This window comes from Meriones unguiculatus, chromosome 1 (assembly GCF_030254825.1).
Source record: "Meriones unguiculatus strain TT.TT164.6M chromosome 1, Bangor_MerUng_6.1, whole genome shotgun sequence".
NCBI classification, from domain to species: Eukaryota; Metazoa; Chordata; class Mammalia; order Rodentia; family Muridae; genus Meriones; species Meriones unguiculatus.
The window spans coordinates 109,335,737-109,363,071 of record NC_083349.1 but is presented as its reverse complement, the minus strand read 5'-3'; the positions used below and the strand labels follow the sequence as shown (position 1 = coordinate 109,363,071).

The 27,335-nt window shown below is 51.7% G+C and overlaps 2 protein-coding genes across 8 annotated transcripts in view; one reads left to right on the top strand and one right to left on the bottom strand.

Annotated features, from left to right (window-relative positions):
• The window catches only part of Otof (otoferlin), a 91,059-nt gene extending 84,569 nt beyond the window's left edge, over nt 1–6,490 (bottom strand). For 4 of the 7 annotated variants that reach the window (XM_060365106.1, XM_060365107.1, XM_021635433.2 and 1 more), the window contains exon 1: nt 6,245–6,489. In XM_060365106.1, coding sequence (XP_060221089.1) covers nt 6,245–6,323 — 79 coding nt within the window. In that variant the 5' untranslated portion in view covers nt 6,324–6,489. Of the gene's footprint in view, nt 1–6,244 lie in introns of all 7 variants that reach the window. The other 3 variants (XM_021635437.2, XM_021635434.2, XM_021635435.2) reach the window with 1 other exon arrangement.
• Nucleotides 6,491–10,890: 4,400 nt separating this feature from the next.
• On the top strand, nt 10,891–27,116 carry Cimip2c (ciliary microtubule inner protein 2C). The gene is made up of 4 exons (XM_021635411.1): nt 10,891–10,964; nt 23,095–23,368; nt 24,791–24,903; nt 26,972–27,116. The coding sequence occupies exons 1-4, from the start codon at nt 10,891–10,893 to the stop codon at nt 27,114–27,116; spliced, it is 606 nt and encodes a 201-aa protein (XP_021491086.1).
• Nucleotides 27,117–27,335: the final 219 nt, after the last annotated feature.

Genomic DNA, 27,335 nt, shown 5'->3' with positions numbered 1-27,335 from the left:
AGACAGGGGACTCCATGGTACCTGTCTTTCTCTATGTGGTAGAGAGTGGGGTACCTTCTTGTGGAGACACCCTGAAAACACTAACAGAGTTGGCAAGGCATCACAGTCCCTTGGGGTGGGATCACCCCCTGCCCTCAGGCTGCACAGTGATTCCCATTGCTGACTGACCAGCTGCTGCCGGAAGTGGCCGGGGCTCCAATCCTGGTGGTGCCCACACGCATGCTGACAGCACCAGGAGTTTGGCCTGACCTCTCCGTGTTTGCCAGCATTCCGTCAGGAGACCAGATGAGGACCACTCAAAGCAGCAAAGCTGTCTCAAGTATCATTTTCCCTCCCATTATTCTCCTGTCCTCACCCAGGAATCCACACAGAATGCTGGCAGGGTCATCGCAGAGGCAAGAGCAGGGAAGATCTTAGTCCTATTTGAGTCTATTGATCCTTGCTTTTCAAAACCCAAATCCTGGGGTCCACAAGCCACACCTGCCCTCTGTCCAGAGGCATCTTTTCCTACCCTCTCCATCACCCCGTCTCTGCACTGCCCCTCCTCTGAATGGCAGGCCACCCTTTCCCTCTATCCCACGGTCCTAGCTGCACCCTGCCCCGGCTTCCTCTCTGCAGTCTGGGACCAAATGGACTGTTGTTTCCTGAACCGGATCTTAAGTTTCGCATTTTCCTCAGCCCATGCATTTCCCCCATATCTGCTTAGCAAAGTTCAAAGGCTTCAGTGTGCTACCAAGACCCACTGGATCCGCTGTTTGGTGTTTCCAAGCTTCTCTGTGACACCCTGCCAGCTGCTAGATCCCAGCTCACCGCCTCGCCCTAGACTGTGCCAGTGTTTTTTGTGTGTGCACGTGTTTTTTTTTTTTTCCATTTTTTGCACGTGTGTGTATATTTTGCATGTGTGTGGGCGCACCTGTGTGCTTGCTTGTCAGGATTCATCCTGTATCACGTGCGCTCATCTTGTTCATCATTGACAGTCAATTAAGCCCAGAGCTCACCTATATGGCTACTCTCTCCAGCTTGCCCTGGAGATCCCTGTCTCTGCTGTCCCAGGGTGGAATTACAGGCCAGCCACCATGCACACCTTGTATTTACACGTGTTCTGGAGGTCCGGCTCTTGTTCTCACGATTGTGTGACAAGCACTTTAACTATGAGCCATCTTCCCAGCCCCCCAACTAGTCTGTTCTGTAGGCTTGTCCCTGCTGAGATTCTCCGCCCCCAGGCCCTGAGGGACCGCTCCCTACCAGCCAGCATAGCCCCCTTCCCACCGACGTCCACTCCAGATACCCCACTTTGGACCCTCTGCAGAGCGGCTGGTTGGATGCTACCCCCTTGCTCCCCACCTGCCACCCCGACTCCAGCCCCTGTCCTGCCTGCTCTGCCTTCCTTGGCCGCTGCACTCTGCCCTGCCCTTTCTACAACCTCCGCACATTCACAGTGATGGTGGCAGGGCTGCCCTTCCCCTCCAGGGCCTCCTTGCTATCCTGCAGGGTCTAGAGCAGTGCTGAGCACATGGATGGTTCTCAAATACCATTTGCAGATGAATGGGTGAATGGGCGAATGGGTGATTAACTACTTGATTCACGAGACACATTAAAATGAAGCTTTTATGAGCTAGGAAACAATTTGCCACATGGAGGAGACAAAGGAAATTGACGTGGACTGAGTACTTGGCAGTACTAAGGAATTGTTCATTTTTAAGGAACGGTAAAACATGTGGGTTTTAAAAATAGCTATGACTTGACAATTTCTAGATGAAATAAAACATTTTTTTTCCTCAGCATAATTGTCATAAGGGAATTAGAAGGGGAATCATGAACAAGATTAGCCATGAGGTGAGGACTTTGAAACTGGATAGGATTATTCTCTCCTCCTCTTGTACATATTTGAAGTTTTTTATTATAATTTTTTTTTCTGGCCAAGGAATGGGTGTAGGTAGGAGAAAGGTAGCTTTTTTTATTTTTTATTTTTTATTTTTTGCCAGTAAAGTAAAGATGGACATGATAAGCAAGCCTTCATGCTCTAGGGGATCATTTGCAAGTCGGCTCCCTCTAAATACATTTCCAGAAGCTCTCACTGTGTGCCTTTGTAGCAGAGGACAATTTTACAGTCATTTTCAGAGCACGAAAAATGCCTTCTCTTATCAAAGCAGGAAGGCCTAGGTGATGTTCTGGGTGCCGTATCTGCTTCCTGCCAGATCTGTGTCTGCTGGGGCTTATTCAGGGTAAGAGGAAGAAGAGGAGGAGGAGGAGGAGGAAGGGAGGAGCTCTCAGAACTCTGGGTTTAGGCAAGGTGTCCCCCAGGTGTACTGGAATGGGTGGATGCTGGGGACCCGTTCCTTGTGTTCATGTCAAAACCACAGAGCTGGGCCCCTGCCTGCCATGGGCTGCAGCTGCTGTCCTCAGGAAGCCCCTCTTTATGCTGCCTTCAGAAATAGTGACATCTGCCCCATTTTCCAAGAGCAGAAGTGCCAGGATGGCTGAGGCAGCCTGGGAAATACTGAGGATGGGGGTCTTGGATAGTCTGCATCCCATACTGGGGATGGCAGAGAATTTCTAGAGAGAAGTCTCTGTCTCTGTCTCTCTCTCTCTCTCTCACTCCATCTCTCTCTCACACACACTGCAATCTAGGATAAATCTTATTCTCAGGCAACAGTTGCCACCTCCATTCCCCTGCCTCCAGCCACAGGATTGGCTTCTCAGCTGTTGTTCTGGCTGAGTGTCCAGTCTGCTCTCTCATCCAGAGTGCCTTTGCCTTCAACAGCCCATCCTCATGTCTCCTGTACCTACTTATGCAGAGATGCCATTCAAGACCCAGCTAGGAGCTGCTTCTCCTAGCCAGCCTTGCCTCCCCTAACAGGAAGCACTCCCTGACTGCTGAGCTCTGAGTGACATGGTTACAGGGTTGGACCATCCCCAACATTTGCTGAAGGGAGAGATGAGCCTTTCTCTGGGACTCAGAAGGTTCTCTGAGCTAGAGGCCAATAGAAGGAAGGTGAGTCAGGGTTCCTGGCTCTTTTCTCCTGAGGCCTCTTTTCAGTTTGGTGTTCCTCATATCATAATGTTCTGGTGACATTCACAGCTGAGCTGAGCCAAGGAGTGATGGGACCACTGTGGAATAGTTTAAACCATTAAACAGTGAAAGGTGTGGCGTGTGGCGCTGCATGTTTATAACCCCATCAGGCTCAGCTACATAGTGAGTTCAAGGCCAGCCTGGCCTACGTGAGATCCTGACTCGAAACAGCAACAAACAAGCTAGTGAAGACCTCAGAGAAAGAAGTGTGCTTGGCATTCAACTGAGATCTGCTCTCTGCCTTGAGGGCTCACAGAGCGTGACCCATGCCCACAGGAGAACTATGGCAGAGCTACAGGGGGGCTGTACAGGGTGTGGAAGGGAGGGGGAGAACTTCCTGGAGGAGGTGGCACATGAGCCGGGCCTTGACGTATGCGCAGGATGGACTTCTGTAAGGCAGAGGGTGGGGGTCATTCTACCACAAAGAGGAACATGGCCACTGGCGGGAAACCCTTGGCATCTTGGGAACCAGCTGGACGTTTGCTGTAGTAGGATGGAATCTGGGGTGTGGGCAGGCCTGTAAAGATGAACCCACATGGGAAGCCTTGCTACAGAGAACCTCTGTACTGGCAAGCGGTCCAGGTGAATGCGGAGAAGTCTGGGAAATTCTCAACCTTGTATTTTGGCAAGAAGGCTGGGGAGGGTTGGCTGTAAAGATGAAAGATTACTACTGGGATCCTGGCGTGTGTGTGTGTGTGTGTGTGTGTGTGTTGGATCATAGGAGCTGAGCAAAAAGAAGAAAGGTAGACAGACAGACAGCTCCCACCCTGCGTTCCTTGGCTCTAGTTCCTTGGAGAGTACTAGAGTTGAAGTAAGAACAGAGAAACCAGAAACCTGCAAACATTCCCCCCCTTACCTGCTCCATGGATGGCCCCTTCAGGTGGGAAAGCCACTCCGTGCAAGCGGCTGCTGTATCCTATTTGCCGCTGGGAGGCCCAGTCCGGCCATGCTAGCGGACGCAGGGTGGGGTCCATGCCTCCTTGTTTCCCTGCAAGCCCTCGGGGCAGGACCTTTCTCCCCTTCACCTTTAGGGCCCATGTCTGCCGCTCACCCCATCTGCCACCTGCTTTATTTGAGAGGTTTGGGGAGGCGAGAGACCAGTGACCCCTCTACCTGCTCCGTTTTCTCGTTTCTCCCTAATACAGTGTGTCTTGGGCATTGGTTGTAGACATTAGAAAGGGATATGCTGTTTCAGTTCCGCAGAAATAGCAGCGTTGGCTGGGGCTTGGGTGTCCGTAGTTGCCATCCACTGTTTTTTGAAAACCTGACTGTATCTTCTGTCCGCCCTTCACCGCTTGCTCCAGGGGCCCTACCTCTGACTATATGGAGGGCATGGGCTACAGACAGCCTAATTCCTGGGTGTTCTGTCTTGTAGCTCAAAGGAAGAGGTGGGAGCTGGGCCTGGTGGATCGGGAGACTGAGGCAGGAAGAGTATATGTTCAAGGCCTACCTAGGTTATAGAGTGGGTTCAAGGATAGAAAAAGGAGGGGGCACGCATATGGTTCATCAGGAGAAGGCTTATCTGGCATGTGGGAGGCCCTGGGTTCAAGTCCCCAGGGCTGCTCCCCACCAGAACAAATAAAGAAAGAAAAACATGAGTCTCTGATGGACAGGATGCCCACCCTTTGTGGGTGCCGGAGGACCCAACAGCCAAAATGTAGACCTGACAGAATGGCCACTGTCCTTACCCCTCCACTAATCCCCTGAGAGGGTTTCTGGACCCTGGTTTCTCTTTCTGTGAAGGACACTGCCCCTGCCCAGCTTGGTCCGTCCTGTCACAACTGTAGCCACCGAGCAACCTAGCGCTAAGACTCTAAGTGCAGGGCTGTGTGTGACACAGACGGGACGTGCTTGTTTTTCTAAGCGTAAGCCGGCAGGTGGCATGTGGAGAGCCAGGCTAGTGCAGGCAAAGCGGCTGCTGGGGTGGCCCAAGGAACAGTAGGTGGCCCAGCCCACCCTCGGGTCCCTCCTGCCTGCAGACATGGCAGGAACTTGCCCCTGCTCTGTGAACAGCAGGCTGCAGGAGGAGAGCCCAGGACCTGTGTGGGTGACACGGGTGCCTGGAGGCTCATACCAGAAGGTCTAGTGACTCTCTGAGTCTCAGATCTCCCTCCTGGCAGGTCTGGGGAGAAGATGCCACACTGGCGAGGTTAAAGGCTGAGGAAACGCCCCTGGACCAGAGGGTTTGGCTGTGGCGAGGCAGGCTGAACTGTGTTTTGCAGAGGTAGGTGGGCACAAACAGAGATAAGCCTGGCCCCCGCCTTTCTCTGCTTGACTCCTTGTGGGCTGCTGGATCCCCTTCAGCTCCTTGGCTCTTTGGAGCAGAGCTTCTGCGCTCTCTGAGCTCTGGCTCACGTAGCCTCCGTCTCTCCCTCTGCTCCCAGCCTTAGGGAACACTGTTCCCTTTCCCTCTCATGTCATCATTCTCTTTGCGTGCTCCCTCTGCCAATCCCTCAACCAGCAGTCGAGCATTGCCTCCTCCCAGAAGCCTTCCCTGACTGCTGGCTCCCGGTCGTGGTTAGGGTGCTCACGGATCCCTACCTCTCTGCATCACACACTTGCGCCTGCATGCTAACTCCATTCCCAGCCTCAGCAGGTGCAGCTCTTCAGACCAAAGCTCATCTTCACATTACTAGCCCCCCAGATTTGATACACAGCAGATCATAACACACGAGCTGAAGGAGACCAGGAGTCCACGGAGGAGAGGTTGGAGACATGTCCCCATCTCAGAACACAGTGGAGCAAGGAAAAGCCACCGCTATCCTCGTCACACTGGAGGGCAGAGTGCCACTGGCTGTCACGGTTTCTACAGCCACTCTTTACAGGCCTAGATTCCCATTCAGGCAGAAAACTGGGGGAAGAGAAGAGGGGATCCCAGGGAGGCTCTGCTGGGCCAGGTCAGTGTTATCCCAGGATGGACCCCTCACTTCTGCCTCGCTGAGCCAAGAATCTGCACTCTGCAGGACACTGCTATGCTGGCCCGGGTTAACGTAGGAAACCTCAAGGCTGGTGAGGCCAGGGGCAGGTGGCCACCCTTAAAAAGCCTCGTAGCCTGTGCCTGCTAGAACTTTGCCATCCCTCCTCCTAACCCTCTCCCATCCCTATCAACTCACAAAATCCGGCCCGGGCCAGCTTGCAGAACTGGGATCCCCGAGACGGGGGCTCCCTTACCTCGGAAAGTCACTTTGGCGATCCGGTCGCCTTTGCCTCGCAGCTCCGAGACGGTCTTGAGGTGGACGATGAGGGCCATGCCGGCGAGGAGAGCCTGGGCAGTGCCAGGCAGAGCAGCGGGAAGGAGCTAGCTGGTGGAGCGTGGCTCACACGCCTCCCTCTTCTCCTGCTGCCGCCGCCTCCTCCCGCTGCTGCCCACAGAGACCAAGGCAACCACAGCGAGCTGCTCCTTCAGCTCGGCAGAGCCGTGCAGCCCTGCCAGCCCCGCCCCTCTGAGGTGTCAGCCCAGCATGTGTATAGTGTGGTGTGTGTGTGTGTGTGTGTGTGTGTGTGTGTGTGTGTGTGTGTGTTGTGCATGCAGCCAGGAGCCCAGGAATGCACACTGAATTCATTATTCAGCAGCACCAGCCCCTAAATAAAGCCCTGTCCAGCTTCAGGTGTCTACTCCCAGCTCTTTGAACGAAAGCTCCTGCCGCTTGGCAGGTCTGAGCAAACGGTGCCACTCAGAGCCAACAGATTGCAGAAAGCACGAGTGAGTGTGGGGTCAGGACGCTTCTCATGAGGATCAGGAACTTTATGACCTCAGCTTGGCTTGGGGTACTTGTCTCTCGGCATTACCCTGTTCTGTCTAGCTAGCCACCAAGGTTGTGGGTGCTCAGAGGCCTGGGGGTCGTGGTCAGGACAGGCTTGGCAGCTCTGGATAGATCATGCTGTGCTGCTTAGAAGGCCTCACCGGGGTGAGTCGGTAAAGCGTCTGCCTCGCAAGCACTGAGGGCCTGAGTTTGGATTCCAGCGTCTATGTTAAAGATGGGTACTATGGCATGGGCTTCCAACCTGGCTCTGGGTGGGACAGGAGAATCCCTGGAGTTTAATGGCCAGCCTGCCGATTTGAATCAATCGTCTCCAGGTTCAGGACAGAGACCTGTCTTTAAATGAGTAAGGTGGAGAGTGACCAAGCAAGACAACTGAGGTTGACCTCAGTCTTCCACACGTAAATACAAACAACATGAATGCATACATACTACAGACACAGACACACAGACACACACACAGACACACAGACACACACACAGACACACACACACACACAGACACACACACACACAGACACACACACACAGACACACACACACACAGACACACACACACACACACACAGACACACACACACAGACACACACACAGACACACACACACAGACACACACACACAGACACACACACACAGACACACACAGACACACACACACAGACACACACACACACACACACACACAAGGGGGGGTGGGTAGAAAGAGAAAGAGAGAGAAAATATATCGCCTAGAGTCTGGAAAGCAGCTTAGAGGAGGCACCCAAGGGCTGGCCCCTATGAAATACGAACATTAGAAGTAGCAGCGCATTGAGCACCTGGCCCCGCGCTGTTTGTGCCCCCGGCATGCTGTCTTGGGATCCTGGGTTTGAATTTCAGGTAGCTGGTCTGGAGATGGGGATCATGACTGGAGATGCCCTGATGAGAGGCCACTTCTATGCTAGCCAGGACAGTGTGTAAGAGTCAGGATACCAGCTAATCCATCCAGGCTGGGGACAAAGAGCTGGGGGAGGTGACACAGTTGGTGGGTGGTTTCCAGTGAGGGGAGCTGCATTGCTCCTTGCTCTAACTGGCTGCTAGAGGTGACAGAGGGACACCTGTACAGGGATATCCACGGAACAATAGAAGACTACCTGCCCATCTCCTCTTCTAAGAACAGCTTGTACGAAAAGGGGCCCTGGGGGCTGGCTCCCCTGACCCTGGGGTCGGCACACCCTTGCTCTTGTTGCTCAATCTTAGTGGGATGTTCCTCACCTTGCTCATGCTTCCTAGCCTGGCTCATCAGGGGCCTGTTGCCAGGGTGACTGTGACCAGCACTCAGGCAGGCTTTGGGACCCCCTTTGTGGGGCTCCTGGTCCAGGTATCTCGCACAGTCCCGGGGTTGCTGACCCCAGGGAGATCCTTTCGCCTGTGATTTTCACCGGCCATCCTGTAACAGCGAGATGTCCAACCTACTGACGGGGCTTAGAAGCTCAAGGTGCTGTCCAAAAGAGCCTACAGGCTTTAGGCTGGCAGGATGGCTCAGCTGGTAAAGGCTCTTGCTGCTCAACCTGATTTACTGTAGTTTGATCCCTGGGACCCACATGGCAGGAGAGGACCAACTGGACTTCTGGCTTTCAGATGTGAACTGCAGCAAAGGCTCCCATGGCCACATACACATCTACACAAACAACTGCCCTGACACACACACGTATACACACGGACAGAGAGTGGGAAGAACATGTGTCCTCTCCACATAAATGATAGATAGATGATAGATGATAGATAGATGATAGATAGATAGATAGGTAGATAGATGATAGATAGATAGATAGATAGATAGATAGATAGATAGATAGATACGATAAATGTTATAAAAAGGTTGAAAGGTTAAAGGGAGAAGATGCTCAACTTTCACAGCATGGAGTCTCTCCTCTGAGTTTCTCCTCCTCAGTGGAGTAGCCCACAGACATCCAAGAGCCTTCCCAGTCTCCCAACTGTTTCCTTGTTCTTTTCCCTATTTTTTCTGTGTACTTATTTTCTCCTTTTCTTTCTTCTTCTTCCTTCTGCCAATCTCTGCTCACCTTTCCCACATATACTCAGCTACCCCGAGTTAGAAAATTCCTAGAAAATTCACATGCCGAATGTGAGAAAATATCTACGAGTTTAAAAACCAAGTTTACTGTCTCTTTAAAATTACACAAATTCATCTTTGATTGGAAGGCTTGGTGGTACTTAGCAGACCCCCTTCCTGAGAATCCCCTGGTTGTTCTCTGCTGTAAAGGGTTTTTCAAGGGGTCTTTCACAGTCCTGTGCATGTTGGGGGGTAGGAGAGAATCCTACAAGGCAACCCTAGGAGCCTTGCCAAATCTTAGTTTCCCCATCTCTAAGATGAAGGCAAATTAGCACATACCATGACTCCATCGGTCAACCCTTCCAGAAGCTGCCCCAGATACTGACTCAGAGTCTATGAAGAAAAACAAACGAACAAAAAAAGCAAAAACAAGCCCAGGGCAGTACAGGAGGGGCATATGTCCACAAGCTGGGCCAGCTGGGATGCCAGGGATAGGGAAGTGAGGGCTGAGGTCTTCCTGAGGTCTATCACATCAGAGCCGCAGGTCAGCTTTACAAAACAGCTTTGCCTAATGCTTTCCGTAAGGCAGCACATGTCTCCACAGGCGTCTCCACAGGTATGACGGGATGACATGTCCTCCACTGATCTGGCAGCCACTCGCACACCTGTGGCTTCTTTGCCACGCTGGGCTTCCACTGTTCTGATTGTGTGTGTGTGTGTGTGTGTGTCTCACAGCATGTGCTGCCTCCCCCCCGCCCCCACTCTCTGGCATCTGTCAGAGGACATCCCTGGAGAGTTCTGATTACAGCGGCATCCTGTGAGCTCATTAGTGTCTGTGGTCTTCATCAGCTGCCACCTACAGGGTCCAGCCGTGAGGGTGACGCTTCTCCCTGCTGGATATCTGAGGAGAAGACATCGACCTCGTCATGATGGCTAATATTGAGCAGCTGCTTGCTGGGACCTGGATTTGCCTAGGAGTGAAAAGGCCTCACGGAGGGAGACGGCTCGTGTACGGCAAACCTCATGTGGACGTCGGGGCTTTGATGGCTGAAGGGCAGCCCGATCAACAGTGCAGACCCCTCTCTGCGGTACCTGAGGCAGGTGTGACCCACATGCTGTACTCATTACTTCCATGTCACCCTAACAAAATAATGGGCTAAAGCAACAGAAGGGAGCCGAGCTTTGTGTGAGAGAGCAGGGTCAGTGGATCACAGCGGGGAGGCAAGGAAGAACAGCTCTGTTCATATCTCAGTGACCAGAACACAGGGTGAGGCCAGAACCCAGGGCCAAGACATAACTTTCCAAGGGAGGCCCTCATAACCTGGTGGCACCAGCCAGGCCTTATCTGATTCTTTATCTCAAAAGTAACACCCACTGGAAACAAGGCTCAAAATCTGAGCCTGTGAAGGATATTCTAGACCCAAACCGTAACAGGCACTTCCTTCTCCTCCTCCTGGCTCTCCTCTGCTCCTGACAGTGTCTGACCAAGTTGCCCAGGCTACCCTCAAACTAGCAATTCTCCTGCCTCAGCCTCTGAAGATGGGATTACAGGCGGGAGTCATCAAACACAGCTCTCCCCCGTGGAGCTGGGGAGCACGGGAAAAGAAAGTTTGAGGGGAGGGAGGAGAGGTAATTAATGAGATAAAATTAATGAGAATCGCTGAAATGACAGGGCTGGGGAAGCATACGTGCCACTTTCCGGAGCTCCGTGGACCGAGGGAGTCCTGGGAGTCCTCTCGGTCCAAACCTGATCACTGAGAGCCTCTTGGCCATTCAGCCTTTTTACCTCTGCACTGTATCTGAGCGCAGTAGGAGTGACCCTAGGCTGGACGCCAGAGCTACACAGTAACCTGCGAGGATGGGGCAGCATCTTCTGACCGCGCGAGAGAGACGCAATCGTCCCAGAACGAACTCGGGTTGCCAGGCATGGTGGTTGCTTGGTGACCAGCCGGCTGTTTACTGCAGGCTGAGCTGAGCCGCAGCGCAGGAGCACGCAGCATCCATCATGGCCTCCCGTAGCGCGGGCACACTACTGACCGAATTCAGGGTCTCCTTCGTGCCCCCCGCCCTCATGCCTGGGTAAGCCGCCAGGCACCCTGGCACACCTGAACTGGCCGGTCAGAACCCTCTTCCGCCCTTCTGCACACACCCGCCTTTCCGATTTGGGGACTTCAAGGAACACCACCTGGTCAATTTTTTCCTCTTGGCTTTCACAGCTTCTGCCATATAAGACAGGGCTGGGGAAGTTGATGGCTGAGAATTAGCCCAGGATAATGCCATCTGTTATGGATGGGGCCAGCCTGAAGGAGAAGGAGAAGATGAAAATGTGTGTTTGGAGCAAGCTGCCTGGCTCCTAGAGAAATAATGTGAGGAGGAGTAGGGAGTGCCTGGCTTTCCAGGAAGCTGAGTATTTAGGGATTGAAGGAGGGACTGATACTGGGTGGGCATGGCTTGCAGAATCTGGCAGGGCAGCCTCTGACGGATGGTAGTGTGCACAAGCCACCTGATTTTTTACACATACTCTCTCCTGCAAACTGAGCAGACTGCAGAATGAAAACCAGCAGCACCAACAGAAGGCAGTATATTTTGCATAAAATGAGTTGTTTTCCTGAACGAGAAGCAGAAACAGGGCACAATGAGGTAGCTGCCCTACCCAGACTCTGGGGCTCCAGTTTCCATCCAGCCTGTCTGGGATGGGACCTTTCTCTGCTGTTCTGACAGCTCAAGAGCTACTTCGCTTCCCATCAGACAAAGCTGGCTTACAAAAGCGTAGTAGTTTCCCAAAGGCAAGCCAGGAATGTTGGATCAGTTGGCCACGGGCTTTGCCTGTTCGTTCTTTCTCACTTGGAAAAATGTTGAGTGCTCTTGGGGGGGTGTGCCAGCTGTTATAGGATCCCGGGGAACGAAGGCAAAGGAGGGGGAGATTACCCTTGAGGGACCCCAGTTTTCTATTTAGATTTCCTTTGTTTTCTTAAAATTTTAAGACAGTCTCACAACCTCGAGGTCCTGCTGTAGGCTAGGCTGTTGCCTGCTCTTGAACCTTTGATGCTCCTGCCTCGGCCTCCCAGGTGTTGGTGCCGAGCGCCTATAGCATCAGGCCTGGCCCTCGTGTAAATACTAAAGATACAGTTTAAGGTCGCTCCTGTGGCCAAGGCTAGCAGTGTTTCCACCACGTTCCGGCTGTCTGTCACAAAGTTTGGCTTCATACATTGATATCTTACTCTTTTTACACCTCCACAGCGGTGGCTCTCAACCTGTGGTGATCCATCCCTTTGGGGGGGTCAGATGACCCTCTTACAGGGGTCACATAACAGGCATATCCTGCTTATCAGATATTTACATTGCGATTCCTAACAGTGGCAAAATTACAGCCATGAAATAGCAACAAAATAATCTTATGGTTGGAGGTCACCACAACATGAGGAACGGTAGCAAAGGGTCGCAGCATTAGGAAGGTCGAGAACCACTGCTCCGCAGGCTCTTGGAAGCTCTTCTGTGGTCAGACCTCTTGGTTCTTTGCTGCCTGCAGGGGCAAGGCCTGGTGTGCCAGCAGCCCCCTCCCACAATTCCCTCACTCTAGAAGCCATGGAAGCTGTAATTTCCCGGCAACCCCAGAGTACCTCTCTAGACACGGCACATGTCTACATGCTCTATGATGCCTTGAGAAGTGGTGATGACGTGTGGGCCATAAAGAAGGCAATTCCGTTAACTCGATGAAAGATTCCAGGATTCCCTAGCTGGCTTGGATAATTATTATTTTTCTGTTCTTTTTCAAACAGAAATCACAGATTTTAAAGAACAGCCAGTCTCTTCTGGCTGTTCAGTCACCTCCTTTGTAGCTTTACCCACAGGCAGAGGACGTTTGGGTTGGTTGGGACTACACAGATCTCACAGCCCGGCTCCTTGCTGCTTCAGATGTTGGCGTGGAGGTCACGGGGGGGGGTGTGTGTGGAAGGGGTCTATGCTTCTGCTGGTGACTGTAAGAGCTGGGCTGGAGCCGGGTATCCAGCAGTAACGCCAGAACTGCCCGCCCCAAGAATGTGCCAGTGCCACTCTCTGCTGGGCCCTTCACAAGCCCTCTCCATGGGCCAGTGCGATGGCCCAGTTGGCAAAGGAACTTGATGATCTGAGTTTAATACCTGGGACACACATGGCAGAAGGAGAAGAAGACCCACTCCTGAAAGGTGTCCTCTGACCTCTAAACACAGGCAGCATTGCTCCCCGCCCCCATAATAAATGAAAAGGTTTTCATAGCCACCAAGAGGAGAAACGAGCATCTTGCCCAGGGCCACTCAACGAGCCCTCTCAGCTTTAGTATTCTGCTTTATCCTAATATCCACCCCAAGCCCTCATGGAGCCCATCACAGTTCCCACTTAGTCGGCAGAGAGGGAGCAGGGAATCCTGGTCCCATCATGTCTTTACCTTGGGCAATGTCTTCATCCTCACTGAGCTCTACTTATCTATTAAAAGAAGACAATGGTGTGCAAGCTAAAACAAAGTAAATCAGCCAATCAGGACCAAGGCCTGCACTTGGTAACTGCTATCTATTGTTGTTAATTAGGCCACTATTGTGTTCAAAGTCCGAAGCTCTTGGGTGGGGGGGGGGAGGCAGCACCAAATGAGACTTATGATGGTGATAGTGAGGGTGATGGTGATAATGATTATGATGGTGGTTGTGACAATGATCCTGGCAGTGTTCGGATAGCTATCGGGGTGACTTGTTTTATTTCTTGCTGTTCCTGAGTGGCGCACTGTCCAGAAACCTTTTGTCGATACTGTCTATGTCTACCTGGTCTGCATGCCACAGTGTCCTGGAAGAGACCGCTTGGCCCTGGGACCATGAGCCTTTTTAAGAGCTAAGACTAGCCCTGCCTTCAGGCCAGGTGTGGCTGACACCTTCTCTGGGTCTCTACCTCCATCCACACTTTCTGTACACTCATTCATGCCCAACCTGCTTCTTAAAGCAGGGCACAGGCTTTCAGCAATTCCAGTTACCAAATTTCAGCCTTGTCTGAAAATAGGAATGGAAACTTCCAGAGGTAAATAATTCATAAGCTTAAATAACTTTTATTACAGTGTGCTGTTGTAATTGTCCCATGATACCATTAGTTATTGCTAATCTCTTGTATACAATTTATAAGTTAAACTTTATCATAAATTCATATGTACAGGGAGAAAATGAATATAGAAAGTTGACTACCTGGATATATATATATATATATATTCCTGGAAGAGTAGGCATGTTTGTGTCCTCACTGTAAAATCTAATAGATAAAAACCAGAGAATACAGGTGATAGGATCAGGGACTAATGATTTTTTTTTTTTTTGCACACTTATTAACTTAGTTTTTCATACAATTCTTTTAATTGCAACTTAAGTAACTCAGTTTTTTTATACTAGCTATTTATTCATTTATCTTTCAATACTAGCTTTTTTAAACAACAGGCACATTTTGGAAATTGTAGCAACCATCCTTTTGAGGCCAGCCTGAGCTATGTGTCAGCAAACTGTTCTCTGCATCTGCCAGCTCCCTGGGGCCTGTAGGCTTCATGGGTGAGATAGAGAAGGTGGGAAAAATAGTGGACAGGATGGGGTTGGGTAGGGCTCCGGGCAAGCCTGGCACAGGCCTAGAAGGAGATGCGGTCTCTGAGGTGGGCCTGTCTGTTGTGGAGTAGGAAACAAAGCCTGTCTCAGCTGGATGTCTCAGCTGGATCACTGTTAGCTCTCCTGAGAGCTTTGGTTTCTCTTTTTCCTCAGGCCACGTGTAGAGGTTCTGCCATTGATCAGGCTAAGCACAAGGGTGAGGTTTTCCAACCCTCCTGGGTGATTCCAGTGCGGAAAACCTCTGTGAAGGGACAGGAAAGCAGTGTATGCGTCTTTCAAAAGGCATCTTCCAGTGATAGCTCCAGCCCCGGCTGCAGGCTCTCGCAGGTGGCTACCTTCCGTCAGCCTCATCCCAGCTGCATGAGCAGGTGGGAGGGGCATTCAAGCAGACATCAGACTGCAAGGCCTCTTCTCCTGCTCTAGACTCTGCTGCTTCAGGAAGTCCCATTCCTGTGCCCCCCTCCTGGGGGACAGAGAGGTCCTCTCACAAGCCATCTACCTTTCTTCCCATGGTGGTCCCTCACCTCTTTCAGCACCTCTGACCCAAGGCTATTTCCTCCTCCTCCTCCTCCCTGAGCTATTCAGAGAGCTGGGGTAACTCTTAGGTAAGGGTGCGTCTCACACAAGACAGGGCATGAAAGGAGCCCTGAGAAGGAAGCATCAGGAGCCCGGAAGGCTAGGCTTTGAATCAGAGGTTCTTCTCCCTTCCTAGAGAAAGATGGGTTCTTCAAAATGAGCCTCCCTTTGCCAATTTAACCCAATCATTGTGGAGCGCCTACTGAGTGGGAATGGCAGGAACACAAACAGGAGCAGAGAGAATATCCCAAGAGTTTAGACCATTTCAAGTGCATTAAGATGTGAAGAGGTCAAAGAGTAGACAACTGAACGGAAGTTGAACATATGACCTAGGGCAGACCAGGAGAGACTCCCTGGGGGTGAGAGCACTTGGACTGGGAATTAGTTCAACAACAGAGCACTTGCCTAGCATGTACGGGGCCTAGGTTCCGTTCTCAGTACTGCCTAAGAAAAACAGCAGTGTACCTGACGTAGCCTGGGATGGCAGACAGGATCACGGAACGGGAGGGGAGGAAGCCCTCTGGATGGAGGGGGTGGCTTGAGTGAAAGCAAGGGCCGGAGGGTCTGTGATTTCAAAGCGGCAGTCCAGTTGGCTGGAGTGGGAAAGCCTCACTAGGAGAGTTGAGAAAGAGGTTGACAGGTCTCTTATACAGGCCAGCAGCTTCTTCCCTCCCCTCCCTTGCCCCACCTCCTGGCTGCCCAGAAGCTGGCCTGCTTTGTTCTTAATTCCACAGGCAGTGGGGAACCCTGGAAGGTTCTGGCAGGGGGTGGGTGTGGGTGGGAGGATGCCATCAGCAGCGTCCTCAGCGGAAGGTACAGCAGAAGAAGCTGTGTGCAGCACAGGAACATGCCGAATGCAGCAAGTTAATTAGTTAATAAGGCTGCTCAAGGGATCCCTGGTGCTCACAGTAATTAATTTTAATGTCAGCTATGGGGCCAGCCGGTGCTCTTCAGAGGCAGGGATGGGATTGCTCCCTGCACACACACAGATCCACCATGGGCCTTAGAATCCATTTGTGGTCTTGGCCCAGGAACCTGGCTCAGCATCTCCTGGTTGGTGTGTGCAGGCGGCTGGAGAAACATGGGAGCAGATAAAAGGACAAGGACAGAAGAAGGGGTTGGTAGGAGAAGAGCTTGTGCCGCTGTTTGACGCTTTGCTACAAAACCTGCCCTTCCCCTGGGTCACAGCGCCAACACAAACAGAGCACCGGAAAGCCCTGTGGGGCCCTGTGGGGCCTGTCGAAGGCCCACACATCCTGGCACAGCCACGGGACATGTGCCTAGCTTTTTAATGCGTCCTCTGAGCACTAAGTAATGAGAACCTGTGCCCAAGCACACACCTGGCAGAACTGAGAATTCAGCAGGGAATCCAGGCAGAACTTCGGGGAGTTGCGGAGGAGGGGGCTTCTATTCTATTGGGATGCAAATATCTTGGCATTCAGAGAAGGTGGGAAGGCAGGGAGCAGAGGAGCAGCTTGGCAGGGAGCTTGGGGGTGGTGAAGAGAAGAACAAGCCTCATCTTCACAGCTCTTTTCTTCTGAAGAGCCCAATGCCCTGTGGGCGGGATGCTTCACGAGCTCAGAAAAGCTGAACTTCTTTTAAAACAGACCGGGGTCATTGTGCCCCCAGCAATTTGGACTTCCCTGTCCTCCCATGGGCATGTAGTGAGTGCTGGGGCTGGGGCATGGGAAGAGCACAGAGATAGATGCATGCTGTCTTAGTTTGCTTTCTATTGCTGTGATAAGACACTGACCAGAACTGGCTTGGGGAGGAAAGGGTCAGTTTGCCTTACAGGAGGGAAGCCCAAGGCAGGAACTCAGGCAGGGCAGGAGCCCAGAGGCAGGAACGGAATGAAGCAAAGACCACAGAGAAAGTTGACTTACTGGCTTGCTCCCTATAGCTTGCTCAGCCTGTTTTCTTACATGACCCAGGACCACCTACCCCAGGGGGGAGAACCCCTCACATCAATCACTCATTAAGAAAATACATCCACAGACTTTCCTACAGGCAATCTGATGGGGGCATTCTCTCAGCTGAAGTTTTCTCTTCCCAGGTGGCTAGCTGTGTCAAGTTGACAAAAACAAACAAACAAACAAACACACAACAACAACAAAACACTAGCCAGGATATGTTCGGTCTTGAGTCTAAATATAAGGACTATAATCCCAAGGGCGAAGATCCACATTGGATACAGGCTGAGATCAGGGAGGCAACTCAGAGTGATAGCAGATACCCTGGTGGGCAGAAGACCAGTCCCGCAGATGGAGGAGCTACTGAGAGCATCAGAGGTTTACGACACTGACACTGTGCGCGCCTGTGCTAGATCTGGGTATCCAGAGGGACCTGAGCCACAGTGAAGAAGACTGCTCTGTCATGGACACAGGCTATGGGGAGGGGCTAAGGGTTTGGTTGAGGAAAGACTCTGGAGAATTGGGGTTGTCCTGGTGAGCATAGCTGTGGGAGAGAAGAAAGCAGAGAGAAAGAGTAGGGTGTGGGTGTATATGAAGGGGACCAAAAGAGATCTGTGTGCAGGGTGATGGAGAAGAGGCAGCAGACCACTGTTTCCTGAATGGGGTGGTGGTCACAAAGGCAGGATTATGACCCTGGGCAGGAGGAGAGGCAGGCAGGCTCCCTGTGTGGAGAGCAAGGTGTGAGCTCCCGTGGGCAGAATAGTCGGGGCTGGAGATGGACCCAGGCATCATCAGTGCTTGAGAGATGGCAGCGTCTCACGGCGGGGAGTCTGTCTTTGAAAATAGAACCAGACATCTCCAATACCCTGGTTTGTGGTTCTCCTAAACCCACACCCTTTTCCCAGCTCCCACATGAAACTCCTCCACAGAGCTCTGCTGGTACCCACTCACTGGAGTGGCCTTCCCTCCTGGCTTTTCACGGGAACCCTGACCATTGATCCAACTTGGGATGGAGCTGGTCCTCACTGCCTCCATGCACGGTAGAAAGGCCACAACCTCATGACACCGTGACTTCTACCTGAGAGTTGGAGCTTATAGTCCCCATGCCCTAGCATTGTGTCACCACACAGTGGGCTCCAGAAAAGTGACTTTTAACCTCTGCCTTTCTCTCTCTCCAACTCATATACAAAGACAAAAGCAGTAAGTTTTTCTAAATCCAACACTCAGAGTTACCATGTGGTAAACCCCCACCTTAGGTCTGAAAAAGGGACCAGAGGAAGGACAGATGTGGAGTCGCATAAAAGCGATTATATATATATATACACAATTAGACCCTATTTGCTATTTCGAAATGAAAAGTGTGAAATTCAATCTCAGTAGAATGTAAGAGAAGGAAACTGAGATGAAAGGAAAGACTAGGCAGACTCTAAATAAATGTCAACTCATCAGAAAAAAAGATATGAATCCCTCAGAGATCCTTGGGTGTGGGGGCAGGGCAGGGAGAAAGCGACTGAAAGCCGACAAAGGCTGAGAGAGTCGTTCTGTCATGTACTCTCCATGGCATTTCCTTTTTCCATGGCATGGGTTGGCTGCCGAAAGACGTACTTAGTGAGCTCCCATCTCCCCTTCCGCCCACCTTTCAATTTTGGTTGCTCAAGTTATTTTTACCTTGACAGGTTTTATAACATTCACTCCTGTTCTGCCAGCATCGCTCACCTGGCTGCTATTCCTAGCTGTGTTCTTAAGTAGGTTGGAAGATCACCAGCCCTCATTTGCACAGAGGCGCTCTCCTTACTGAATTTAGGTTTTCCTTTGAATCACCTTTTGGTTGGCAGAGTTTGTCACCGAACACTTCTTTTAGGGAGAGCCTGTGAGTACTTTATTTCCGACATCTTCATGCGGAGAAAGGGCTGGCCGGCCGCTTGGCTGTAAAGCTTCCTGTAAAGCGTGCCCTACTGCCCACATTCTCTCCCTTTCGTTTCCTCCCTCCCTGCACTCTTTCCTTCAGTTCTGGAGTAGTGCGGTGTCTTAATTAGGCTTTCTACTGCTGTGAAGAGACACAGTGACCACAAACAATTCTTATAAGGACACATTTAATTGGGGCTGTTTTACAGGTCAGAGGTTTGGTCCACTGTACCGTGGTGGGGAGCTGGAGGCGGGCAGGCCTACATGGTGCTGGAGAGAAGCTGAGAGTCCTATGCCTGGACTGGCAGGCAGCAGGAAGAGGGTGTTTGGATAAAGCCTTGGAGAAATAGAGAAAGAGAGAGGGCAGGATGCGAGGGGCAGGAAAGCCTGCTACAGAGTTTTACAGTCTAGGAAAAGCCAGGGCACATCCTTAAGCGCAGGGTAGAAGGGAGGAGAAAAGGAGCCATTAAAGATGGCAGGGAGGATGGGGCAGAGGCTGGGAGCAACAGAAGAGACCTGCTAGTGGGGCGAGAAAGGGGGACTGAAGGTCAGGGGGGAGAGCCATGGTAGAGGAGGGGAATCTGTTTTCTGGGCGTGACTGACATGGCCACTCGGGCTCACGGGAGAGGGTGACAGAGACTCCTGAGCCCTCAGGTTCTACCTCAGCAGGGGCGTGTCTGTCAGCGGGAAGTCCAGGAGGACTCAGAAGAAAGGGCTCAGAAATGGATGAAAAAATGAAAAAAGCCTCCAGAGCCCGTGAAGTAAAAGAATAGAGGGAAGGGGCTGCAGAGAGACGGGTGAAGCCAGTGATGGGATCTCCTAGCTTGGTCTGCTCTGTGGATACTTTACATGCTCTGGTCCAGGCAGCACTCTTGCTGCCAGGTCCCAAGGAGGCCCATGAGCGGGAACAACAGGACCAGGAACCAGAGGGGCTTGGCATACTTTGACCACAATGGAATGCAACCAACAGGTCTGTCTGCCACTCTTCATGGCTTTCTTACCTCCCCCCCCCGAAGATACTGTGAAGGAAATCATTTATTACTATTTATACTATAATCTATACTATTATTCTACAATCTATAATCTATACTGCTATTCTAGGCCTGCACCTCTGGAACCCTTGGGGCAGAATGAGTGCCTGGAATGTAGGAACAAACAAGCTGCAGTTCCTTGTACCATCAGGGCTTAAGCGAGATTGTCCCAGAGTGTGCTGTACATCAGTTTCCATGGAGGGTAGTTGTCTGAGGGCATGTATAGAAAAGTCCCTGGAAGGTGGTCCTTGTGGGGTTTGTTAATCTAGGGTCGACTGCGCCCATCCCCACTCCTGCAGATACCCAATCTGCTCATCTTTTTATCTGCTTGATCAACAATTTATTTTCTCCCCACATACCATGTGCCAGACCAGGTCTGAAGAACCAGAGACTCAGATACGTGAAATGCAATCCCCGTTCCTCGTCTGAGGAGCTCGCCATCTGGTGGAGGGCTTGAAGAGATGTAGGGTTCTGAACAGGAAGAGATGCAGGCTGGTCATGGAGCAGCCGGAGAGAGAGACAGAGAGACAGAGACAGAGAGGCAGACACAGACAAACAGACAGAGGCAGAGAGACAGACAGAGACAGAAAGACAGAGGCAGAGAGAGACGGACCGACAGACACAGACAGAGACAGAGAGAGGTGTTGCAGTCAAAAAGCTGAAAGGAGTTGGAGATCTGAAGAGCGCTTTGGCATCAGATGTGGAGAGGAGGAGTGTGGAGTATGCCCTGCTGGTTTTAGGTTTGGTTTAGCCCAGTATTTCCTCTCTATGCTTCCTTTTGAAGTGGTAACGTATCATCTGTGCCATGTTGTGTTGAAAGTATGTGATCTGCTTTTTTCTTTTGATTTTACAGGAAGCTACAGTTAAGGGATTGCTTTAGTTTCAGAAGAGACTTTGGGCTTTCAAACAGTGTCGAGACTGTGAAAGATTACAGGGACTTTTGAAGTCGGACTAAACCCATTTTGCATTATGGTGTGGCTCCAAGTCTATGGTGGACATAGTGGAATGTGGCAGCTTGGATAACAATGGCTCCCGCAGGCTCAGGTTTTAGAATACTTGGTCACTGGAGAGAGGAGATGTTTGAAAGGATTAGAAGGATCAGGAGGTGTGGCCTTGTTGGGGGAACTGTGTCACTAGGGAGAACTTTGAGGTTTCAAAAGTTCACACCAGGTCCACTGTTTCTTCCTCTCTGTCTATAGATCAGAGTACTGCTCCCATGCTGTGCTCTGCACCATGATCATAATGAACTAAGTCTCTGAAACTGTAAGCCAGCCCCCAATGAAATGCTTTCTTTTATAAGAGCTGCCTTCGTCATGGTGTCTCTTTATAGTAATAGAATGATACCTAAGAAGGGTGGATTGAAGGTCTGATGAGTTCAGCTGCCTCACAAAAAGTTAAAAATCCAAATATGGCAGAACACACCAATGCTTTGAGCACTGGGAGTCTGGATGTTCCGCAGGGCTCACAAGAAAGCCAGTCTGATCATGTAAGCTCTGGATCCAGTGAGAGGCCCTGTCTCAAAAAGTCAGATGAAGAGCAAAGGAAGAACCCAGCACCAACTTCTGGCCTCCACGCATGCCTGCTCTCTCTCTTTCTCTCTCTGTCTCTCCACACACACATACATGTATATCTGAGGATGACAAAAAGTGATGAGGAGACTCAAACGAATGATGAGGGAAGTGGGAACAAGAGTAGGGTAATCAAAAGTGACATGTCCAGGGTGGCGGAGAGACGCACTCTGCCTGACAGCAGGGAGGTCAGCAACAGCAGCAGCAGCATCCGCAACAGGAGCATGAAGGAGAATCTGATGTTGGACGGTGGGGAGGGGTGGGGACCGGTGATGGTGACTGTGCTGGCTGGAAAGCTTTGGGCCCTGTCCAGCACGTGCCGGGCAGCCTTTCTCTGTAAGCCTCATGTAGCCAAAGGTTTCCCGGCTCAGTAGAGTCACCAAGTCTTTGCTTTCACATCTGTCCCTCTTGCTGGGCCTCCTTGACATCAAAAGAGTTGTTCAAGGGCGTTTGGCAGCACTGAGAGTTGGTCAAGGCCCCCAAGTCACTTGAATAAGCCCCTTGTAAGGCCGTGGGAATGTCAACTTGAAAACCACAATTATCTTGAGAGGGAATGGAAGGGATATAGGAAGAGACAGAATGGGGAAGGATGGAAATGATGTAAATTCGGTACTCACGTACGAAGTTTCAAAAATAAGTTTTAGTAAAAGAAAACTAACAACAACACAATTTTCATTGCAAAGGAGAGAAGAGAGTTTTATGGCAGAGCCAAATATGACTATCTATGGGCCTGGAACACAGAGTTAAATTACCCTCAGTTCTGTGTTCCAACATGGTAATGGTCTTATGAAGCTTTTATAGTAACAGAACAAAGTCATAAATCAAGACACTTTAAAAATACACTGGTGGAAGCACTGAGTAGGTACTTGAAGCAACATCTCCTGTTAATAGGCTCCGCCTGCTAGCTGATGGCATTCTTACTTAGCCATTGGTTGGTAGAAAATAGGGCTTGAAGTTCACGCATTCAAAAGGGTGTTGCCTACCTATTAGTCATTGGATATTAAGTCAGACACAGAGTCGGGCAAGGAATGGCTGTTTACTGGGCTACCGATAGCCCAAGGTAGACTGTTATTTGGATCTGGACCTGCAACGTTCCAACTTCCCAGTCATTGAAATTATAATCAGTTACTCAGCCTTGAAAACAGCGTAGTTGAAGGTGCAGCTTCTTTGGGAGCTTTGGTTCACAGCAACAAGACCCAGGCCTGTGCTGCAGAAAACCAAACCCTCACTGCTGAGGCCCATCAGCCTGTTCTCTCTCCACCCTATAATGAGGTGAACACAGAAGGTCAGGGCTAGACAGAGGCCCAGAATCTTCCAGCTGGCTCCTGGAGAACTGGAGGATCCACGCCTGTGATTTGCCTGTAGACTCCCTGAGAGACACGTGGGTGTTTGGCGGTTCTGGAAGACAACCATTCATTCAAGACCTCTGTGACAAGGGAGAGGCCAGAGGCCTGTTCACTTGACCTTCCCCCAAAGTCCTGAGCAGGCTAGGGCTCTTTGAGAATCCTTTCTCAGCCAGAGGGACAGAGGAACCCTCAATTGTCAAAGGACTAGCCTCAGATGTCATGAAGTTGTATCTTCCTCTGCCCATCCCCTCCCCACTGTCACTGCAGGTATAATGGCCATGTCCCCACTGTGGCTTCCTCCTTTGGCTCCCCTTATGGCAACATCACCTTCAAGTACTTCCAGGACCTTCGAAATGCGGCCGCAGAGAGGAGCTGTGCTCTACTCAGTGGAGGCAGCTTTCCCACCATCTTCTCTCCTAACCAGCACCAGGTGATGATGAATAACGAAACACAGAGCTGGGAGCGCTGGGGGTTCCTGCCCACCCTCACCCGACTCAACCAGGACAGCAGGCGGGCCTCTGAAATCCACAACTTCTATGAGGTGAGCCGTTCACCCCACCAACCCAAGCTCCAGCCCGGGAAGGCCCGCGTGGCCGGGGAGGGGGTTGCCTTTTCAGAGTTTCAGGGCCAGCGGAGCCTGTGTATTCCAGGAGTCTCTGCAGCTCTGTCTCGCTCACTCCACAGCCCGTGTCATTGGGGAACCTTCAGGGACACCCCTGCCCCTTCCTTCTGCTCCTTGTTGCCTTTTGACTCCAGGGCTTTGACATAGTTAGGGTTTTTGTGGCTGTGATAAAACACCATCACCAAAAGCAACCTGGGGGAGAAAAGGGTTTATTTGGCTTATACTCCCACACCATTGTCCTCCACAGAAGGTGTCAGGACAGGAACGTGGAGGCAGGAACTGGATCAGAAGCCGTGGGGAAAGGCCGTTTACTAGCAGGCTGCTCGGCCTGCTTTCTTACGCCATCCAGGACCGCCTACCGGAGGTGGCACAAAACAATGCCCTCCCACACACATCAATCATCAATCAACAAAGTGCCCCCCTCCCCCACAGGCTTGCCTGCAGGCCAATCTGGTGGAGACATTTTCTCAACTGGGGTTCCCTTTTCACAGATAACTCTAGCTTGTCTCAAGTAGGCATAAAAGTAGCCGGCGCAGGCTACTTGTTTACCTCTTACTGGAAGAAAAGGCCAAAACCAAGCCCCAGGAAAATACATGAAGGCCCCACTGAAGTTCCCCCATACCCACTAACCCTCCACAGTCCCTGTTCCCCTAAGAGTGTGCCCCACGATGAAGAGATGAAGATGAAGGGGAGCCATCCACCCCACCCCTGCCCAGGGCTTTTGCTTCTCTGATTCAACATGCACATACCTACCCAGCGTCCCCTTGGTCGGAACGAGGAGGGCTCATTTCCTGCTATGCTCTGGGAACCCTGTGCTTTGTGGCATCTTCCCTCACAAACGGTCTTCCTGCCTGGGAGGAAGGACACAGACAACACCTCGTGCCAAAGCAGGGAACTTGAGTGAGGGAAGTTCCCCAGGGGACAGGACGAGTAGATGACCCCATTCTCCCCATTTTGACTCACACAGACACACCTGTTCCAGGAGTGAAGGAGAAGCAGATCTTAGGGCATGCTTGTGCGACGTGGTGTGCCTAGGGCATGTTTGTGCAGGCACACGTTAACCTGGCATTTCAGACTTCTCTTAGCCGCTCTGGCTCCTTTGCTCTGGGCAGCAGGACTGCTGTGTGGGTGTCAGGATCCCTGATAGACAGGAGAAACTGAGGCTTGCTTGCGAGGACAGCAGCTGGTTAGCAGTAGAGCTGAGTCCTCAGGGTCCCTGGGGACTGTCCCAGGAGCACTGGGGGAGACTGAGCCACCACCGCTGGTGCACCGCTGACCAGGTGTCTCTGGGAGCGGGTGATACGGTAACAACCTGTTGTGTGTTCTTCGGCGGAGCTGTAGCTGGCACAGCAACAACGGCAGTATTACCGGGACAAGACAGGCACCGAGAATCCGGTTTCCTTCTTCGAACTGCCTGTGAAGGAGCCGAAGCGGTTCCCCCTGCCCACCCACCTGTGAGTGTCCCTCTCTTCCGCTCTGCTGTCAACAAACACAGATCCTCAGGCCACCTACCCCTCATCCAGCCCTGTATCCCTGACACGGAGACCCAATTAACAGCCTAACAGCGGTAGCCGCCGTGCGGAGACAGTTGCGTTGCAAGGATGGTGGAGGGAGAATGCCAGGGACGTGCGTGGGAGGGTCAGAAGGCGTTTTCCTGGCCGGGTTCATACTCCATACTTGGCTTGTGAGAACCTGCCCACTGCTTCCTCTGCGAAGGCCCCTCTCAAAGCTGCACCGGTGCAAACTTGGAGCCGCTGCTGCCCTCTGGTGGATGAATAGGACACTACATTGACCAGGGACGGGTTGTCACCCTCGCCTTCTTGCCCCCTCCCATGGAACCCAGTTTGGGATGTGCTGGGAACCTAGTCCCGAACCAAGGACTTGAAAATATCTTAGAAGTCCAACTATCCAGGCCAAAGATGTAAGAAAGTGTTTCAGCCTAGCTCTCACGTCTGCTGTTACCGGAGAGATCCTCTGCCCATGCCCAGGGAAGACCTACTTTGCCCTGCAAGGTGATCCAGGCAGTGTCATTCTCTCCTGCCCCGTGAGCACAGAGGTCACACGCTTATTCCCAGGTGCTTTACGGCTGCGGTGGGAGGTGACCTATGCCTGGGCTAGAGACCAGGAAGCATCCAAGCCCATCCCTGCCCCCACTCTGGCAACCCACCTCCCTCTGTCTGGTGAGGGGGGCCAGTCTTAGGAGGTCAGCAGAGAGGCTTGGGGTTTCTAACCCTTACCGGCCTCTCAAGAGCCCCAGCCTCAGCATCTAGATATAGATAAAGCGACGGTTCCCTCAGTCTGATAGACTTTGCAGAAATTATCTCACTGCCTCTAGAAGCGCCTCTCGGCAACACAGAGAGATGGGTCTGTTGCATAAACGAGTAAAACTGAGTCCAGTGAGAACCAGGAGCTTTTCCCATATGGCCTGGTGGTTGGAGGCTCAGTCTGGAAAGAGACCCATGTCTGTTGCGGTCAGCTCAGCCTCTGAGTTGATCATCTCTCTAATAATCTCTGAGCCAGTGTGTCCCTCGAGACAGAGCCTTTCATGGGACAGGTCTCCTGAGGTCCTGACAGATGTGCTTCTCTAGAATCTGCAGATTCTTATTTCCCTTTCACTACAAATCACCTGGCAGCGTGTGCTGCTGACAGCGCTATGCCTGACTCAGGTAGTTCATCTTAAGTGGCTGGGGAATGTCAGTGACCAGCTCTGTAGCCTGGGAAGTCTCTACCTTTTTGGAGTTCCAGCCCCAGAATCACCACCATCATCACTTCCATCACTATCATCACTATCATCTCCACCATCACCACCCACCACCACCACCACCACCACCACCATCATTATCATCACCATCACCACCATCACCATCATCACCACCACCATCATCACCACCATCACCACCATCAACTTCACCGTCACCACCATCACCATTATCACCATCATCATCACATTACTACCACTACCACCATCACCACCATCATCACCACCATCACCACCATCATCACCACCACCATCACCATCATCATCACCACCACCACCATCACCTTCACCATCATCCCATCACTATCACCATTACCATCATCATCACCCCTCACCTCATCCATCTTCATAATTACCATCACTATTCCCATTACCTTCACCATCATCATGACCCTCTTGAACCACCCGTCACCACCATCATCTTTGCCACAGCAGCAGCAGCAGCAGCCTCCATCTCCTGTAACGGTTGAGTGCCACTCCCTGCCCTGCGTTAAGCGCTCTGTGTGTAGAGTTTCCTTTAGTCCTTAGAGCAGAGCCAAGAGGGTGATAGCAGCAGCAATTCTTTGTTATGTGGGCTTGTTTCCAGCAGGAGACAGGACCAGAAACCAGGCCACTTTTCTCCCAAGCCCTTGGGACTTAGCAGATGTCACACTGCTGAATGGCTTCAGGTCCACAAAACTATAGTGGCTACCTGGGGCTATGGTGAACATCCTTCACCCTCCCCTGGGCACACAGCCTAACCATGGCCCTGTCCTTACCCTCAGGCCTCCTCTGAGTCCGAAGAGTAAGTGGCACCTTCTAAGAGTGGCCCCTGACTACACTAGGACCTCCCAGACCTTCCCATCGGGGAAGAGAGTCTCCTCTCAAGAGCGGCAGAGGAGGAACCTTTACTTCGAGTTCAGAGCCTGAAGTCCAGGTGGCTGATGCCAGGGAGCCTTGGCATTACCAGGCTGGCTTTCCTGCAATAAAATCTTCAGCCACAACCATCCCGGGTGCCTCTCCTTTGGATCCTGCCACCATGCAAGGAGGCATCCTGAGTGCCTGGGGAGAGCAGAGCCTTAGGGATTCAAACCAAGAAGCAGCATCTAGCTACTGTGGACCATGCAGCTGCTTCCAAGTGGAGGCAGC